Here is a 19,145-nt window from a genome sequence, read left to right on the forward strand (position 1 = left end):
AGCAATCCACCTGCCTTGGCCTCCCAAAGTATTGGGATTACAGGTGTGAGCTACTGTGCCCAACCCAATATTTTCTTTTCTAAAATGATCTTACAATAGTTATAAAGGTTTGCCTTCACCTTTAGGCAGTTAATCCACCTTGAATACATTTTGATGTTTGAGGAGTGGTAGAGATACAATGTTACTTTTTTTGACATGAAAATTTTCCCAATGTTATTTATAGATTAGTCTGCTGTTTCTTCACTGATATGTAATGTTATCTCTACCACATAATAGATTTCCTCAAATGCATCATTCCTCTGCTAGATTCCTCCATTTTCCAATACTATTATATCACATCATAAGTCTTCCATATACAGTACAACAGAATTCTTGTATTATTATTTCCTTTTCAGTATGGATGAGATATTTTGGCTCTTTAATTTTCCATGCTAAATTAAAATCTGTTCTACATTTTCCATGAAAAATTCCGCCGTAAATTCGATTGATACTGCATTGACTTCTATAGTCAATGTAAGGAGAAGCACTATCTTAATATTTCCATGTATCAACATTATATTTTATTTGGGCCTAATTTTATGCTCTTCAATTTACTTTTATAAATTTTATATTTACTGCACATTTTGTTAAGTGTCTTTTTTGAGATGATGAAGTTTTTGCTACTGTTTTGTTATTGTTGTTAATGATTGGGTTTTTTATTGTTCTAATACATTTTCTAATCACTCAAAGCTAACAAATAACAATGCTATTGATTTTTATGTATGTTTGTTAAACTCTAATTAAAGATAATTATTTTCTCTTTTGTTTCTCTCGATATTCTTTGCAGGTGGTTATATTATCTATCTGCAAATCCTTTTCTACCATTATACATCTTTCTTTCTTTCTTTTTTTTTTTTTTAGACGGAGTCTGGCTCTGTCGCCCGGGCTGGAGTGCAGTGGCCGGATCTCGGCTCACTGCAAGCTCCGTCCCCCGGATTCACGCCATTCTCCTGCCTCAGCCTCACGAGTAGCTGGGACTACAGGCGCCCACCACCACGCCCGGCTAGTTTTTTGTATTTTTTAGTAGAGACGGGGTTTCACCGTGTTAGCTAGGATGGTCTCGATCTTCTGACCTCGTCCTCGTGATCCGCCCGTCTCGGCCTCCCAAAGTGCTGGGATTACAGGCTTGAGCCACCGCGCCCAGCCTCATTATACATCTTTCTAGTTTAATCCAATTTCCAGGATGATGTTGAATAGTAGTGCCAATAATTGACCTTCCTTATCTTTTCATGAATCTATTATGAGCATTTCCAATTTTAATTTTTATGTATAATGTTTATTGTAGTTTTATGATAGACACTTTCTAGAAGGCTAAGAAAGCTTTCTTCTATTTCTGGTTTACTAAGAGTTTTTTTTTTTTTTTAACTGAACAATGTATAATTTGACTACTTTTCCTGTATTAATTGACAGGGTCATGTTGTTTCTGTATGTAAATATATTAATATTTTTCAGTGTTAAACCATCTTTCATTTTTGGAATAAACCCTATAAACTCTACTTGCTCATGATATTAAAGAAATACACTGCTGGATTTGAGTTGCTGATATTTTAAATAAGATTATTGATACCAGTCTATAAGTGTCTTATTCTGCCTTTGTTCAGTTTTCGTGTCAAAGTGATATTTGTCCAATAAAATAGCTGGGTTAGTTTTTCACCTGGATTTTTTATGCTAACATTTGGAATTTTATGTTCCTTAAAAATTGGCAAAATGTGACATCAAATTCTTTTGGGCCTGGTTATATTTTGAAGGTGGGATTTTAGGCGGCTCATTTGATTTCCTCAATGGCTATTGGCCTAGTTAAATTTTCTATATATTTTTAGAGTATTTTTATTATATTTTTCCTTTAGGATTTTTTCTATTTTTCATTTCTTTGGGTACATAAAAGGTGTAATATTTATGGAAAACATGAGCTATCTGATACAGGCATATAATGCATTATTATCACAGGAGGGTAAATGGGGCATCCATCACCTCAAGCATTTAACCTTTGTGTTACAAACAATTCAATGAATGCTTTTAGTTATTTAAGAATATACAATAAATTATTCATTTCATATAGGTTTTCAAATGTATTGTCACAAATATGTTCATAATATGCTTTTGTGTTTAAAAATGTTTCTAAATTATATCTCTCTTTTTTATCTCAATATTATTTACTCACATTCTTTCCTCCCTTTGTCAATCTGGACACAGGTTCATCTATTTTAATCGTCTTTTGACAGAACCTGCATTAGGTTTTGTTAAAGCTTTATTTAATCATTTAAATTTTCTATTTAATTTTTAAAACTTTCAAAATGTTATGTAGTGCTTCTTTTGACCTTTAGTTCTAAAGATTTTATAATTTCCTCTTAAATATGTATATTATTTAAAAGGGTATTTTTAATGCCCAAATATCCAATTTTTTAGGGAAACTTTTCATTGTCAATTTCCAATTTTTACTGTATTACATTCTGAGAAAATGATTGGTATGATATAGATTCCTTGAAATTATCTCCCTTTTCCCTCTGCATCTATTAACAGTTTTATTTTAGAATATGTGTGCAATGGGCCAGGCGCAATGGCTCATGGTTGTAATTCCAGCACTTTGTGAGGCCACAGCAGGCAGATCGCTTGAGCTCAGGAGATGGAGACCACCTGGGCAACCTGGCAAAACTCCATCTCTACAAAAAATATTTTAAAAATTAGCCAGGCGTGGTTGTACACTTGCTATAGTCCTAGCCACTCAGGAGGCTGAGGTAGGAGGATCACTTAAGCTAGGGAGAGGAAGGTTGCAGTGAGAGATTGTGCCTCTGCACTCCAGCCTGGGTGACAGAGTGAGAACCTGTCTCAATTAAAAAAGGAATATATGTACAACACCCACCACATACACATGCACACACACTCACCTTCTCTTCACAGAGAATAGAAACCACAGAGTACTTTCTCAGCCTCCAGCCTTAGAGCCTATACGTGTACTACTGTAAACATTTACGTTTTACTGCTTTTGAACACTAATCCCTTTAACTGTGTCTTGAATCCTGCCTCTTTGTACCACTCAGGGTCTCTGCACACTCCAATTATCTCCCTTCCCATTAGTTTTTAAAGAAGCTCCCATGTCTCATATTAAAACATAAGCAAAGAAAGCCCAGACAAATATCCCCCAAATCTTACTCTCTAACTCCAAGTTTTCTTATAGTCATCTTAAACATTCTGTCCAGAGTAAACTTTTTTTTTTTTTTTTTTTGAGACGGAGTCTCGCTCTGTCGCCCAAAGTGGAGTGCAGTGGCCGGATCTCAGCTTACTGCAAGCTCCGCCTCCCAGGTTCACGCCGTTCTCCTGCCTCAGCCTCCGGAGTAGCTGGGATTACAGGCACCCGCCACCTCGCCTGGCTAGTTTCTTGTATTTTTTAGTAGAGACGGGGTTTCACCGGGTTAGCCAGGATGGTCTCGATCTCCTGACCTTGTGATCCGCCCATCTCGGTCTCCCAAAGTGCTGGGATTACAGGCTTGAGCAGAGTAAACATTTTTAAGAGCTATATAATTGTCATTAATTCCTCAAATCCATTTATTCCTTAACTCCCTGTAATCTGGCATCAATGCTATACTTTCCAAATGGCTCTTAGGCAAAGGTCATCAACGACTTATTTCTAAATCCAATGGCCTCCTCCATTCCCAACAGACTTGATTTGTCATTAGCACTTGCCATCTCTGTTCACTTCCTCTTTCAAGAAACATTATTTACTTTGGATCCTAGTATACCCCGCTGTCCCAAATTTTCTCCCACCTTCTGATGCCACTTTTCCCCCTTTATTTGTGGGCTGGCCATTCGTTGGTTAATTAAAATCTTTTCTTAAGTAATCCTTTCTAACCTTTCTTAGACATTTCATTTTTAATTGGTTATCTTATCCAATTCCAAGTCTTCAAAGAACCATGTCTAAGCTGATTACTCCCAAATCTATTTCTTCAGGCCAGACCTCTCTTATGCTTCAGACCCAGTATCCAACTGCCAAGTATACATGTTTATTGGGACATCTCCCAAGAACCTAAAAATAAGGTAGATTTAGAAATATCTCACCGTCTTCTCCCTCACTACACCCTTCAAGCATGTACCACCTCCTCTTCCTGGTGAATGACATCACACTTTCCCAGTGCCCAAGCAGAATCTGAGTAGTTATGCTTGTGTCTTTTCTCTCCTCTCTCTCTGCAATGTCCAATGAATCACCAAATCCTGTGTTCAACTCTTAAATATATCTTACACAATTCTCCCCTGGTAAGTTGCATCCTTATCTGTACTCCTACAGCATCCTGTTTTACTTCTATAATGACATTTTTCAAACTATTGTGTTTATCTGTTTCTTTCTTTCTTTTTTTTATTAGAGACAGGGGTCTCACTCTATCTCCCAGACAGGAGTGCAGTGACACAATCATAGCTCACTGTAATCTTGAACTTCTGAGCTCAAGCAATCCTCTCACCTCAGCCTCCCGAGTAGCTAGGACTACAGGCTCATGCCACCCACCCAGCTAATTTTTTTATAGAGACAGGGTCTTGCTCTGTTGCCCAAGCTGGTCTCAAATTCTTGACCATGGTCTCCCAAAACAGAGGAATAACAGGCGTGAGCCACTGCACCTGGCCTGTTTGTGTTTTCTTACCTGTATTTTCTATTAGATTGTAGGCACCATAAGACTAGGAGCTGGGTGTGCTTTATTTATTTATTTTATAAATTCATGTTTGCATCCTAATAACACAAAAGCCTGACATCTGGTAGGTGTCTAATAAGTAGTTGTTGAATAAACAGATATTCAATTTATTTCAAGGAAATTTTCTACGGATAAACTTGAATAGATATCTTTTTTATGGGATAGTGCATACACATACACACAAATACATTTCCCTATTTATGATGCTAACAGGAAAGAGAGTAAAATATCTCTCTTTTCAATTGAATTCTGACCTTATAGTTAATATTTTCATTTTGATCCTGGATTATTTAGCTTACCATATCATTTTTTTAATGCAACTACACAGGAGCAAATCATAAATGAGAGTTTTGTTAAAATGGGTAATTGTGTGTGTGTGTGTGTGTGTGTGTGTGTGTGTAATTTATTTAGGGAAAAGATATCTTTACAGCTTAATTACATTTTAACATTTCTTTATTATCTGAAACCCAACTGCATACTCTTTCCCCCACTAAGGCATTCCTTTATGACTGAGCTAAGCTTGGCTGAGTAAAATATGTATGACTTTCTGACAACAGGTTCTAAGCTCAGTACTGACCCCAATCTTTCTCTTACACCTCCAAAGGCACACCATGCAGTAATTTAAAAGGCAAACGGTCCAAAGGAATTCATGGTGGCTAACAACCTATGCTATAGACTGGGGAGCAAAGCAGGAGAATAAGTGAAATCTCAACATTTGTTAACTCTCCTGGGTTTTCCTAAGGTCTTCCGAATTCTTCCTAGATATTCATTCTTCAAAACTTGGCCCTATTTCTCCAGGAACTCTGAGAAGTAAGCGGATAGCACAGGAACAATGTGGAGTGAAATAATATAGCCCCCATTCCTGTGGAAAGCTATGATTCTGCAAATGCTTTGGTCTCAGCTGGCAGGTCCGGTAACACCTGCTTTCTGAATTCTTTGCCTACTGATTTCTGAAAGTCAGAAGGCTGGTATTGTGGGAAGTACAATATGGACAAAACATGCTCTTGTCTCTGGCTTATGGCCTTGAGACAGGGTGAGGGGGAGAAACTGGGGTTGAAGAAGCTATTATTCCAGTGTGGACTACTCTGGTCCAGGGGTTTCAAGTGAGACACAGTTTTTTCCAAAGAGTATCAGGAACAGCCTGAGCCACAGCACTCATGTTTAAGTGGTCTGCTTTTTTTCAAAGTAAAAAGAGCACTTATATAGTCTGTTTTACAAGTTCTTTCTGTTCATTCTGTTATGCTCTATGCCCCTCTTTTCTTGACCAAGTTTGCATTTATAAAAGTTAGTTTAAAGTTTCTGAGAACTTTTCCTCTTGCTACTCAGAATTATATTTCTCCTTGAAATTTACCATGTGGCACTGTAGCCCACAGTAAGGAACAACGATGGCTCAAATACAAAGCCATTGTACCCACACTGCCCACTCAACATGACCCTGTCAACTCAATGAGAAGATGCAGGGACATTCAGTTCTGTAGTGACATCCAAGAGGCTTCCAAGAGGACTCACCTGGAATTGTTTCTCTAGCTTTGTTTTGCCTGTTGGTCCAGGAATGAGGAGTGCATTAACATAGGCATGAATATGACTGTCCAGCACCTCAGTTTCTTTACTAAGTATGGCCTCAACCAGTGTATCATGAATGAAGACATATTGCTCCTGGCAAAAAAATGACAATAAGAAACATTACTTCAAGTTTTCCTCATATGTATCTACCTACAAACATAGTACCTTCCATTGACAGACAAGGAGAGTTTTAGAGAATGGGGGAAGATCCACAAAAAAGATTGCTTACTAAACCTGAAAAGAAGTCAGACAGAGGAAAGGAAGTGGTCACAGAAGAAAGAACCTCTTCTCATTCCTTACCTCTGCATTTATTGTGCATTGTTGGCAACACACAATAGGGTAGGAGGCAGGAAGAGTTGGCAAGGCAAAGCAATGTCCTCTCTGCCTATCCTTCAAACTTGACACCTCTACACTTTGTGAGAGGCCTCTCCTGACTTCTATACTTCTGGTGGGCCTACTCCTTCTGGCAATGCCAACTCTCCTTTTCACTTGTCATATATACCTTAACTCAATTTTATATAAAGTTGTTAATAGTTCTCTGATATTTCATATACGGAACTCTTCCTTGGTCTTGTATCACCAGAATGTCATTTTTTAACTTTTATTTTAAGTAAAGGAGCACATGTGCAGGTTTGTTAGACAGGTCAACTTGTGTCATCAGGTTTGTTGTACGGATTATTTCATCACCCAGGTATTAAGGCTCGTACCCATTAGTCCATTAGTTATTTTTCCTGATCCTCTCCCTCCTCTCACCCTCCAACCTCTGAAAGGCCCCAGTGTATGTTGTTCTCCTCTATGTCTCCATGTGTTCTCATCATTTAGCTCCCACTTATAAGTGAGAACATGTGGTATTTGGTTTTCTGTCCCTGTTTAAGTTTGCTCAGGATAATTGATGGAAGGAAGGTTGGTGTAGTTTCGTTTTGAAGCCCACTCAGCCATGTGTTTTTGATTGCTTTCAAGCTACCGTTCATAGGTTTCCATTTAAGTTCATTTTTATTTAGAAATAGTGAAGATAAAATGCAGATTTGCTGACATTGTTCTGTCACTTATGGGTAAACTATATGGGCTTAAAATGGATATAATTTAAGCATAATTTATATTTTTTTTTAAAAAAGAATCCATTCATCCACTATGTGTATGAAGAACTTGAGATTTTTGCTAGCAAGGGTGTGTGTGAACCACTCTACTTAGACTTTTGCTGTATCTTCTCTGTGACCAGTGTCATTTTAAAGGGTATTCCCTATTTGGGGTCACAAAATAGACAAAATTTACCTGGCTCATTCATGACATAGCTGCAGTTACTGGTGTTATGGGTTGAATGGTGTCCCCCTGCAAAGATATATTAATGTTCTAGCCCCCTGATAATTCAGAGTGTGATTTTATTTGTAGAAAAGTTTGTTACAGATGTTATTAGTGAAGATGAGATCAACTGGAGGAGGAGGATAACTGGTACGCTTATAAGAGGAGGAAAATTTGGTTACAGAAACAGACACGGAGGGAGACAGCCAAGTGAAGACTGAGAGTGGAGTTGTGCTGCCACAAGCCAAACAATGCATGGGGCTACCAGGAGCTGAAAGAGGCAAGGAAGAATCTTCTCGAGGCTTCTGGAAGGGCATGGGCCTGCAGACATCAGAACTATGAGACAATAAACTTCTGTTGTTCTAACCCACCCCGTGTGTATTACTTTGTTTTGCAGTCCTGGGAGATGAATACACCTACATTTTAGTGACGTTTCCATACCTTAGATGAATAAAGTTATCCTTTTAAAAATCATACCTCAGTTTGTACCAAATAATTTCTTTGTGAACGGATGTGTTTTAAGAAGCCAAATATGTTGACAGTTCCTTCGTGTTGAATCTGCTGCAACATACTGTCTAGCACAATATACGTGCCTGTTCTTCCAACTCCAGCACTGAAGAGAAGACAAGGAAATAAATATTTCAATGTTAAGCATAAAATAAATTTGAAAAATAGATCACTACTGGTTGTCATGTTGATTAACTTCCTTCTTCAAGCAAGTGAACCACACAATAAATATAGCAATTCAATACTGTAAACAGTTTAGTAGTTAAGCATAATGCTTTAAACAACAAATTTAAAAGTGCCCTTTCTAATGTTTTGTCATGTGTCTAATTGCAAAACAACTTCACTATTTCTGTTGGAGATTTTAAAATTTTCAAAAAAAGATATTTATTATTCATTGTATATTGTACAATGAAAATATTATGTATCAGAGTGTGGCAAATAGACATTTAATCTGACAAAATGAAAGCTTCAGCTTCACCAAATTCTGAAAAGAGAAGGTCCCTAGGTCTACGTTTCCAGGTAGACACGTTTGTAAAGGTTTCCGTGTTAATGGGAAAAAGAATTTGATAAAGCTTTCTGCTGAAAATATCATTTCAGTGAGATTGTGAGGAATAAAGCATGACTTCAGTTATTTCTAAAGGGCCATTATCTATCGACTTCTTCAAAGCCTCTAGCAGAGGGACAGAATTCACAGACAGGGATTCTTTTCAAATGTTCCGACAAGTAGGAAGTGCTAGAGTGGAAAATTAGCACCTGCTCTGCACAATAGCCTGGTCCTTCTCCGTTTGCTAGGAAACAATCCCTGACCTTCAACACTATTTTTCTTGCATCTTCCTGTTTTCCTCAGTTTATAATCAGGCTAACAGATTAAAAAACCTCAAGATGGGTCTCTCAAATTTAACTCCTGAGACGGTAATTAGAATGTGTTAGGTAAGCTATATATCAAAGGCAAACACTTGCTTCTGTAAAAGCATGCTGCTTTGATAACAATACTTCACATAGAAACAAATTTGACTTTTGTGATCACAAGGCTTGGCACACAGTCAACACTCAATAAATATTAACTGCTATTATTATTTTAACTAAAAACATTAAATAAGGATGTTTAACATATTTTTCCTCTTTCATTGAAACATCATTATTTCCATTTATCGATCTGGTCTTGGAAATTAAAAAAATCTTGGCAACAATGAATTGACAATACATTCAATATAATGCATTAGAACCCAAGAAAATGAAAAAGGAATTCTGGTCCCAGAGTGTTTAAAAACAACTTAAATATATTTTGCCAAATTTCTCACAATTTGTCTGTTTTGGCTTCTGTGATGCAAGCCTGGCATAATAACTCTAAAAAAGGCTTTTAACTCCTAGGGACAGGCGCTGTAGCTCAAGCATTTTTATCCCATGCTGTTATATGTTGAGGTAAATACTGGTTTAACAACAAAAACATTGTTCCACCTGCCTCAAATAGTTAATAAGCTGAAATCCAGTTGAAAAATTAAATAAAATAATCAACATCAAAAAATATGTGGTGCTTAGAAATATCCAGCCATCCAACTCTGAGTCTGGCATGTTCATTTCCTACTGATCAATACTTATGAAAAGGAACATATAATTTCATCACCCTCACTTCAAGAAATCATTCCCATTTTGGCAAAAGCTTTGTTCCATTGATATCTTTTCTGCAAGTATAAGCAGTTCTATGGGTTTAGAAGTACATCTCTGAGACTCACCTGCAGTGGACGACAACAGGCCCCACTGCATGGCGCTTGGCATAGGCTGCCTTTCTCACAAAAGTCAGCACCGGCAGGGAGTACTCTGGTACTCCCATGTCAGGCCACTGCGTGTAGTGATACTGTGTGACTACACGTCCACTGGGTCTTCCTTTCTGGGAGCCCTGGAAAAGTTCAGACAGTTAATAACAGTCAAACACACACACACACACACACGGTTCTTAAACAGCAAGTCAGGACTTATAGTTTGATTTGATGTTGAGGGTCCATAATGAACGAAAAAAAGTAGAGTGTCAGTTGTGATCATTAATTTTGTATCCACTTGGCTATACTATGGTGGCCCATTGTTTGGTCAACACTAGTCACAGAAAATGTTGCTGGAAAGGTACTTTTTTTAGATGTGATTAACATGTAAGTCAGTAGACTTTGAGTAAAGCAAATCATAGTCCAGAATGTGGGTGAGCTCCATTCAACCACTTGAAGGCTGTAAGAACAAAGACGGACAGGTTACCTGAAGAAGAAAGAATTCTTCTCCACAGTGCAACGTAAAGATCCTGCCAGCATTTCCAGGCTGCCAGCCTGTCCTACAAATTTAAGATTTGCTAATCCCCATGATCGTGTGAGTCAATCCTTAAAATTATAAATCTCTCTATCTCTCTATTCTGTTGGTTCTGTTTCTTTGAAGAACCTGAGTACACATTATTCTTCGTGTTTTCTTTTTCTTGTTTCACTCTCCACTCTTTTTAGTTGAATGTTGGGATCATGTCAGGGTCATCCTATGCAGTTGCCACACAAGATAGGAATTTCTGTTCATGCATCACATTCACTGTAAACATCAGCAACAAAACCAGTCTGGCTCCAAAGCCACAGCGGGCATTTAGAGACTTGAAAGAAACCTTTAGGACTGACAGCAGCTGTGATAAGAATTTTTTTTATTTTTTTAATTTTTTTATTTTTATTTTACAGAGTCTCACTCTGTTGTCCAGGCTGGAGTGCAGTGGCACGATCTCAGCTCTCTGCAATCGTGATTCTTGTGCCTCAGCCTCCCGAGTGCGCACCACCACACTCGGCAAATTTTTGGCCTGTTATAAGAATGTTTAATGCCTTTAGTTATATACTTTTTACCCTTTCTTGGTTCTATCACTCGTTCACTTAAAAAATGACCAAATGCATTGTTCACTTCATTATGTCCTTCATTTGTTGATTCACCTTTTTTATTTTTGTGTTTCTTAGAGAAAAATTCCTCACAGTATAATAGGCAAGCACTTGCACACTCTTCTGAGTGACCAGAAAGTTCCCGTACTCCTCACTCCCATCGGCAGGCCAGTACTGATCACATTTTCTCTGCAGAAGAAAAAGTAGATGTTACTTCTGTATTTCAAATGCTCCATGTAACAGTCATACCCTGAAATCAGTAAAGTTCTGAGATGGTGACAGGAAAGGACTCCTTCACTCTTCTAAATGTTTTATTTTTTATTTTTTTATAAGCAATTGAAATTAGTTGTGGAGCAGCCTAGGGACAGAATCTGAGAGTTGAACGAGACCGAGATGAGGTAGCCTAAATTTTCCCCTTTCAGATGAGGCAAGTGAGTCAGAAGATTCAGGTTACAGAGCCGAGACTAAAATCCATGTCCTGTGAATTAAAATCGATTTCACTCTACATTGCTTTTCAATGAGTCACATTTACTTCTCTCACAGAATGAAGAATGCATTTAAAAGGCAGATAGCATGATTTGTAATGAAACCCTTTGACTAACAGTATTAACAGTTTCCCTGTAGCTGTCATATTTACTGGAAAAGAATATCAACTAACTCCCAAAACTTTGGCTCCTTCCTAATGCTGACTCTATTAAAACTAATTTAAAGTACCTCTAATTAGTTTTTAGGGGATGACATAACAGATTGTCTACATACCCTTCCTTTCTCCACGAGGTTTGTTATCATGACAATAACTTCCACGTTATGTTCCCATATCATTCTCCAGAAATCTTCAGCTGTGGATTTCAGTGGGCCTTGGGCAGCAATATAAGCTTTTGGTCTGTTGTAGCCCTGAAGAATTAAATGATAAACGTTTCCTACTAACTGATTTATATGTCATCTTTAACTGTACAATACCTAAGTTTTTAAGGTCAGCACACTTTTTCTATAAAAGAAAACCATAAAAAATAAACTTGAGAAGTTGGAGAAATTTGATGGTACTAACTAAGATAGCTACTCTTGGTTAGAAAATACTCTTGGTTAGGAAGCAGAAGGATCCCTATCAATTTTGTAAAAAAAAGAAAAAAAAAGCTCTCTTTGCTTTGACACAACTATAATTCTGTGCATTTGCATTCCAAGTGTATTTAATCCATTTGCAGTCCATTTGTTATGCTTAAAATCAAGTCTTTAATAGCACTGCTTTGAAATGTATTTTAGGCAATGGGCTTGAATGTCCACAGCAGCTAAAAAAGCATCTGGAGTGTAACCTCCTAACTCCAAGGTACTGAGAAGTGCTAATCATTATTAGCCATTCATCACTGTGTCCCAGTTTGTACAAGATGTTTTATGAACATAATATGGATTGGCTGTTTCCCCACCCAAATCTCATCTTAAATTGCAGTTTCCATAATTCCCGTGTGTTGTAGGGGGAACCAGGTGGAAATAATTGAATCATGAGTGTGGTTTCCCCCATGCTGCTCTCATGAGAGTGAGTGAGTTCTCGTAAGATCTGATGGTTTTAAAAGGGGCTTTCCTCCTACACTGGGCACTCATTCTCTCTCCTGCCGCCCTGTGAAGAGGTGCCTTTCACCATGACTGTAAGTTTCCTGAGACCTCCCTAGCCATGCAGAACTATGAGTCAACTAAACCTCTTTTCTTTATAAATTACCCAGTCTTGGGTATTCCTTCATAGCAATGTCCTTCATAGACTAATACAGAACATGAACTTTAATCTTTCATCTACACAAAATGGAAGCATCAACCCTGAGGTGGAGATGAAGAACCTAAAGCTCAGAGGAGTGAAGGGGCTTTCCAAAGTCCCACAGCTAGCCAGTGGCAGAGATGGGATTCAAAATCAGTTCTAACTCCAGATCTCATGTTCATTCTGACATGCATATTTCCTCCGCAGGAAGCAGGAAACAATTGCCTGTAACAAACCCACTTTATACTTATGTACTCATTTATTTGAATTCGGTGTTCCACACAGTATTAACCTGAAGCCAGCTAGACTGAGAGGTGGGTGGTAGGGAAATAACTGAGTTCCGCTGACATTCAGGTGATCTCAGTGAAAAACCAATAAGTTAGTGAGTGGTGTACAGTCTCTGGAGAGTCCCAGTAAGTTTCACAAAGCTGGGTATCCTGAGGAATACCCAAAATTATAAAGCTTGATAACTGGATTAATAATCATATTGGCCTTTTAATCACTACTACTATGGACATTTTTTTGTTCATCTGCTAAATGCACATCATTGTGCCAGGAGTTAATGGAAACTTAAAATAAGTATTCGCCCTGCTCTTCACATTTAAAGAGTTAGAAACCTTTCTGAATCTACCTATTCTACCCTGAAGGTACACTCAATCATGAATTCCTTTCCTCACTCAGGAGATAAACCAAGTAAAATAGCTTGAGTATCATTCAATATGAAATGTTTTAGCCACAGGCTCTCTTAAAAATTATTTACTGTTAATTTACCATTTTTATTCTCTATCAAATAACATAACATTAAGCACTAGTGTATGTATGTATGGTATTATGGTATAATAATTCAGTCTAATATAATTTCTACAAAATTTTCAATTAAAACATGCTTACATCAACATAATTGGCATTGATGTAATCAGTCAGTTTGCCATCTTTTTCAGCAAGCTGTGCAAGCTTAACCCTGCTATGATCATCTGTAATACAAAAAGAATATATTTCATTGTAGCACAGACTACTTTTCAGCATAATGATCATTCATATTTGCATAATAATTTATTTCATACCATTAAAATCAACGCAATAAATCACTTACTTTAATAGGCTTTGTGGGGATACAGAGATGACAAAGATAACAAAGACAAATATAAAAAGAATCTCCACCTTCAGGAACATTTCAAAGGTAATAGGTGAAACTAGGGTATATACACAGGTGTCAGGTGAGAGGTGCAATGTAGTAGAAGGATATAAAAATATAAATTGTTCTGGTTTGAGATAAAAGTTTCTATAGAGGTTGACGTCTGAAGTTGGTCTCTTAGATGGAATTTTAAGGTTGGTTACAAGGGCTGTGAACAGTGGAGAGCTTCTCAAAGAGACGGAAACGTGATGGCGGGCGGTGGGGTGGGGCTCACAAAGCTAGGGAAGGATGAACAGGAGGCTGATGAAGGAAGAAGAGACAGAGAAGAAAGCCAAAGGTTCCCTAGGAAGTTTATGTGAATAGTTACAGCAAACAGCTCTTTCAGGAGGAGCCTCAAAGAGAAACTGCTTCAAAAGGAGGCAGGAGAACAGCTGGCCAAGCACAGAGGAGGTAGATAACACACTGCCAATTAAAACAGGATGGATGCAAAATCTGGTAATTGATATACGGTATAACTATGGGAATTCAAAGTATGATTAAAGGAGTTTAAGATTAAATTCAGTTCTACAGAAAAACTATATTTATTTGGAAAAATAAAGTATTACTTGAAGGAAACACGGTAGTTTCACTGGGAAGATTATTCTTTTCAAGGATGAAGAAGTGAATACAGACCAAACCATAACAAGTTAAAGAAATACTCTGGGATATGAAAACTCCTGTGATGGTTACAGGTCATACTGATACAGGAATGTATGTGCAAATAGATGTATGGCAACTGACAGATGGGTCTCAAGGTCAGGGTGATCTACTTTTGTAGTTTGGTTTTAATAGTTTAGAATTTCTGGATTGTTTATCTTTATCTCTAAAATAGGAAAATTTCCTATCTTGCCTGGTTGTTTCAGGGATTAAATGAAATAACTTATTTACAGTGCCAGCCACATAGTAGGTGTTCATCAAATGTTAATCTCTGTCCCCTCCTTAATTACCTGACGGGTATGTTCTATTTAGCTTGTAGAGGAAAGTCTAATAATTTTATCTCAAGAAGCAGGTGAGTTTTATGTGTAGGCAGGGAAGACGCAGTTCAGGAAGACAAATATAAAGCCCTCTACTAAAAAATAAAAATCAGTGTAAACTCTGTGGAAACAAAGGCAACATCTGTACAAACTATATAAGAGATCATGATAGTAACAGGGAAAAGAGTGCAGCTCCATCAGTTTTCAGAACTAGAATGAAACCAGAATTTAAATAACCTCATTGGTAATACCACGCTCCTATGAAGCCAGGAAGGGCCACACCACTGAATATATAGAAAAGGTATAAGTAGAATGTTTATTTGTTCGTTCATTCGTTTGTTTGTGGAGTAGGGAGGGAACATGAAGATGAATTTTAGGAGATGAAGGGGAATATAAACAAAAATAATAGGGAATAAATGCAACCAGAAGTGCTGTAAGAAGATAGAAGAAAGATAGTAATTTCATACAGAAATATTAGGTAAAATTGCACTAATGAAAATAGCCAGATAGCTGCTCATTGAAGAGAAAGGGAGAGAGAATGGCTAAGAAAACAAAGAGAAAGAAAGAATTAACAGAAAGAATCCAACTAATTCTTTGTAAGACCCCAGAAAGAATGCTAAGAAAGGGAGGAAACAGGTAAAGGTAGAAGAAAAAAGAGAAAGTTGAAAGAAAATGTCATTCGGTTGGTAAATTCACGCAGAAGTAAGCAAATCCTAGGTGAAAATAGGACCAAGTCGTATATATAACGACAAAAACCACAAAGGGAGATGTACAGTCCGTGAAAGAAAAAACAAAAGAAAGAACTGGATTAAAATTCTAAGTTTGTTTTGTTTAAATGAAACAGATGTTATTAATTGCTGAAGGAATTTAAGTCAGAGTGATATAATGCTACATATTATCTAACACAAGTCTTACTATTCCCTGATAAAAAGGCCCCGAAATAGCCACATTAAGGTCAGCTCTCAGATGACTTCAGGACATTTTTAAAAGGGACCAAAATGGCAATGATATTGAAGTCACAGCCAATTTAAGAATATACTTACAGGCAACGATATTTATGTATCGATTCTTGTGCTTGTTGTCTGGGTGGTTGGAGCTGTCTGCTGTAATACCTAAGTCAACAGTACAGCTCTGCACTTCCTGTAAAAAATTATATGTAAACCATTTTAACACACATTCTTTCAAACAACGTGCCTTAAATTATAATAAGGAAGACAAAACAAACACAATAATCTATCAAATGAAATTTTTTAAAATGTTACAACTACTTCTTGGCTAAAAGAAAATGCAGTGAAATAATGCCTTACCTGGTAAAACTCTTTCAGTGTCTAATGAGGGAATGAATGCCAAAAAAGTAAAGAAATCAAATTCCACAGCACACGACAAATGAGAAAAAAAAGCGTTCATATTAGGTTTACAATGGAAAACTATGATCATGCAATAAATAACATTTGTCAAATACTAACACAACAGAATGTTTCAAACAGTTGCATGCAAATCAAAATGTCATAATTTGGAACTTTAAGATTATGTAAAAGAAAAAATAACACTTTTAAAAGGAGATAGTGACGTCATAATATGATGATTTTAAAAATGCAGATGAGAGGAACCACATATTTCATGATACATTTTGTCATATTAGTCAGATTGGCTAATATCCAAATTTTATTTTATTTGACCGTAGTAGCACTATTTGAAACTCTGAATTAGTGGTATGCTTTTTTGTTTTTATTTTTTGGGGGAGTTATTTTAAAAAATAAACAGCTTCCTATTAGGTGGTTTGTAACAGATTTAAGGCTATCAAAACATTAATCATTTCCTAAAAATTTTAAAAGTCATACACACTACATCATTTTGTAACAAAATTTAGATAGCATAACCCTTTAAATATTTAATTAGTAGATCTTTTTGTTTAAATTTTAATAAGTACAGAAAACTGATTTCTGCCAATTTTTTATGAAAAATGAGTTAATATGCCTTCAGAAATATTTTCTAACTATATATATCAGTTTAGAATTTATAATTATTTAGTATTATACAATAAAATAAAAACCTTGTAATTTCTGAGAAAGTCAATAACCCAAATACAAATCTGATTCATCAGCAACTGGCCCAGTCTCTCTCCACAGAACCTTTTAAGGCTTCTTTTGCAGCAAGTCATTCTGAATAATTAAAAGCAATTTGATGTATGAACCACTTAAAAGGTATAACACTATTAGTTACTAAGCTAATTATTCAGTTAATGAAAACTTTTCTTGAATCAGGCAGTGAGTTAAAAGAGATGGAATTAAGAAAAAACTTTTAAAGTGAAAACATGAGGTTATGTTATTAATTTAATTATTTTGGACTGCTTAATACTATTCAAAATGATTTTATAGTTATGAAAACCATGAATCTGCATATGTTGTCAGTGACTTATATTATAAATTGTCTATTTTTTCTTATTTTGTTGGATGTTAGCCTGATAATGTCTATCAGTTAACACTGAAATTAACATTGAGTTAACACTATAGCATGCGTAACCTCTAGTCTATCAAAATAATAAAAAATAATTTGATGTTTTAGACATGTAATTCTTTATCTTAGTACTGCCTCACACTGCTTTCTTATTCAATGTAGCTATGATTCAGATTTCTTTTAGAATCAAATAAATTGGCTTCTATTATTTTTAAGTTAGTAAAAACATATCATACCTCTCTTTCTTTTGATTTCTTAAAGCTTTCTAATCTATAACATTTTGCCTCCCCAAATAAATCATGATGAGTGTGAGTCCTGGGAAGCAATTGCTGGGTGCAGTGGGGAAAGAAAATCAGGAGAGAGTGGATATTATGATTAGGCTCACAGCTCAAAGTACTTCAAAGAGGGAGGTCCACAGAGCCACTGGGGTTAGGAAAGAGGGAAGCAAAAATGCAATACGAAAGCTCTCTAGTCGGGAATGGCCAGAGGGGAGGCTGAAGACTGCTTGCCTGCTCACAGCTACAATAGAAAGGATACGAGTTTTTAAATCACGAACTTTGCTATTTATCAGTTGTTAATTAAGTTCTATGAAGTTTGATTTCATCAATAACATGAATAGAAATAATAACACGTAACTCCCAGAAATGGGTGAAAGTTGAATGTGAAAGTACAAAGTCCAATGACATATAAGAAGGTGTTCACAAAGGATAGCTTTTATTTTTGTGGTTTTTATTGTTACCTTTGTGCTTATAGCTCTCTATTTTGAAAAATCTACTTAGCTGATAGTTCAGTGGGCCATGATAAATTTGCAGTAAATTTCTCTGCCCTTCTATCTAAGAGTATTTTAACAGAATACCATTGGAAAAACTTACTGATTTTGAAGTTCAAAATTTTTTTAAAAATGCGTATTTTCTTGAAAAGAAGATACATTTTTTACCTGGTATAATGAAAGTGTTATCTAAATGCTTTTGCATACACTGGTGTACAAATCACAGTTAAGAATTTTTAGGTAATTTGGCTGGAAATCATGAAATTTAGTAGTTTAGTATAATTTATATAATTTAGAAAATTAAAAAGGATCACTGTTATTAATCCAGATTTTAAAAAGAATATTAAAGATTTGTACTTTATGGAAGGAAATGAACAATTTTTTCTTTTTATTTTTCCACAAGTACAACTTGGCTTTTAAAATAGAAAACCAATTTTCTAAATTAGATGGTAACTATAACACATCTCCTAAACACATATGTAATCATGGAACTAACATTTTTACTAGAAATGCAAATGGTTTCACTATCTTTAGGTCAAGAAATAGTCTATTGCTGACTCTTTAAAATATACTATTTTCTATATATTATTTAAAATAGACATATTAAAATCATACCTCAAATTCTTCAGTAAACCCACTACTTGCATGTAAGTCTGCAACATGCTTTGGAAAGTGCTTTATTGGAATTGCTCCAACATCATCTACGTGAATAAAAAAATTGTGTTAGAAAGCATAATTTAACAGAAATAAACGTTCCTGTTATTTATAAAGTAGCTTCTGAAACAACTTCAAAGTTCAATTACTTGTATAATTCTAACTAAATCTCAGCATTCAATTGTTAAGCAACAATTATCGATTTTCTCTACATTTATTATCAATCAAAACCTGTATTTCAGAAATCTGATTTGTTCAGCAATCTCTTTTCCATCTATACCCTAAGGATAAAATCATTTATTTTCAATGTTAATTTATAAATACCACCATAGCCCCACTCCTTATCAGTGGACTGCATCTTTTGATAGACAACTTTCTTTAACAAGCCTGGATGTTGCATG

General features: G+C 36.0%; 1 protein-coding gene across 1 annotated transcript in view; it reads right to left on the reverse strand.

Moving 5' to 3' along the window:
* PTPRZ1 (protein tyrosine phosphatase, receptor-type, Z polypeptide 1) overlaps positions 1-19,145 on the reverse strand; it is a 90,155-nt gene that overhangs the window by 12,168 nt on the left and 58,842 nt on the right. The window contains exons 9-17 of the mRNA XM_011995971.1: positions 18,706-18,791; positions 16,172-16,192; positions 15,908-16,004; positions 13,608-13,690; positions 11,732-11,866; positions 11,027-11,161; positions 9,818-9,981; positions 8,055-8,190; positions 6,225-6,371 (exon numbers count right to left, since the gene is read on the reverse strand). Coding sequence (XP_011851361.1) covers positions 6,225-6,371; positions 8,055-8,190; positions 9,818-9,981; positions 11,027-11,161; positions 11,732-11,866; positions 13,608-13,690; positions 15,908-16,004; positions 16,172-16,192; positions 18,706-18,791 — 1,004 coding nt within the window. The remainder of the gene's footprint in view (positions 1-6,224; positions 6,372-8,054; positions 8,191-9,817; positions 9,982-11,026; positions 11,162-11,731; positions 11,867-13,607; positions 13,691-15,907; positions 16,005-16,171; positions 16,193-18,705; positions 18,792-19,145) is intronic.

Source organism: Mandrillus leucophaeus, unplaced genomic scaffold (assembly GCF_000951045.1).
Source record: "Mandrillus leucophaeus isolate KB7577 unplaced genomic scaffold, Mleu.le_1.0 Scaffold5, whole genome shotgun sequence".
NCBI classification, from domain to species: domain Eukaryota; kingdom Metazoa; phylum Chordata; class Mammalia; order Primates; family Cercopithecidae; genus Mandrillus; species Mandrillus leucophaeus.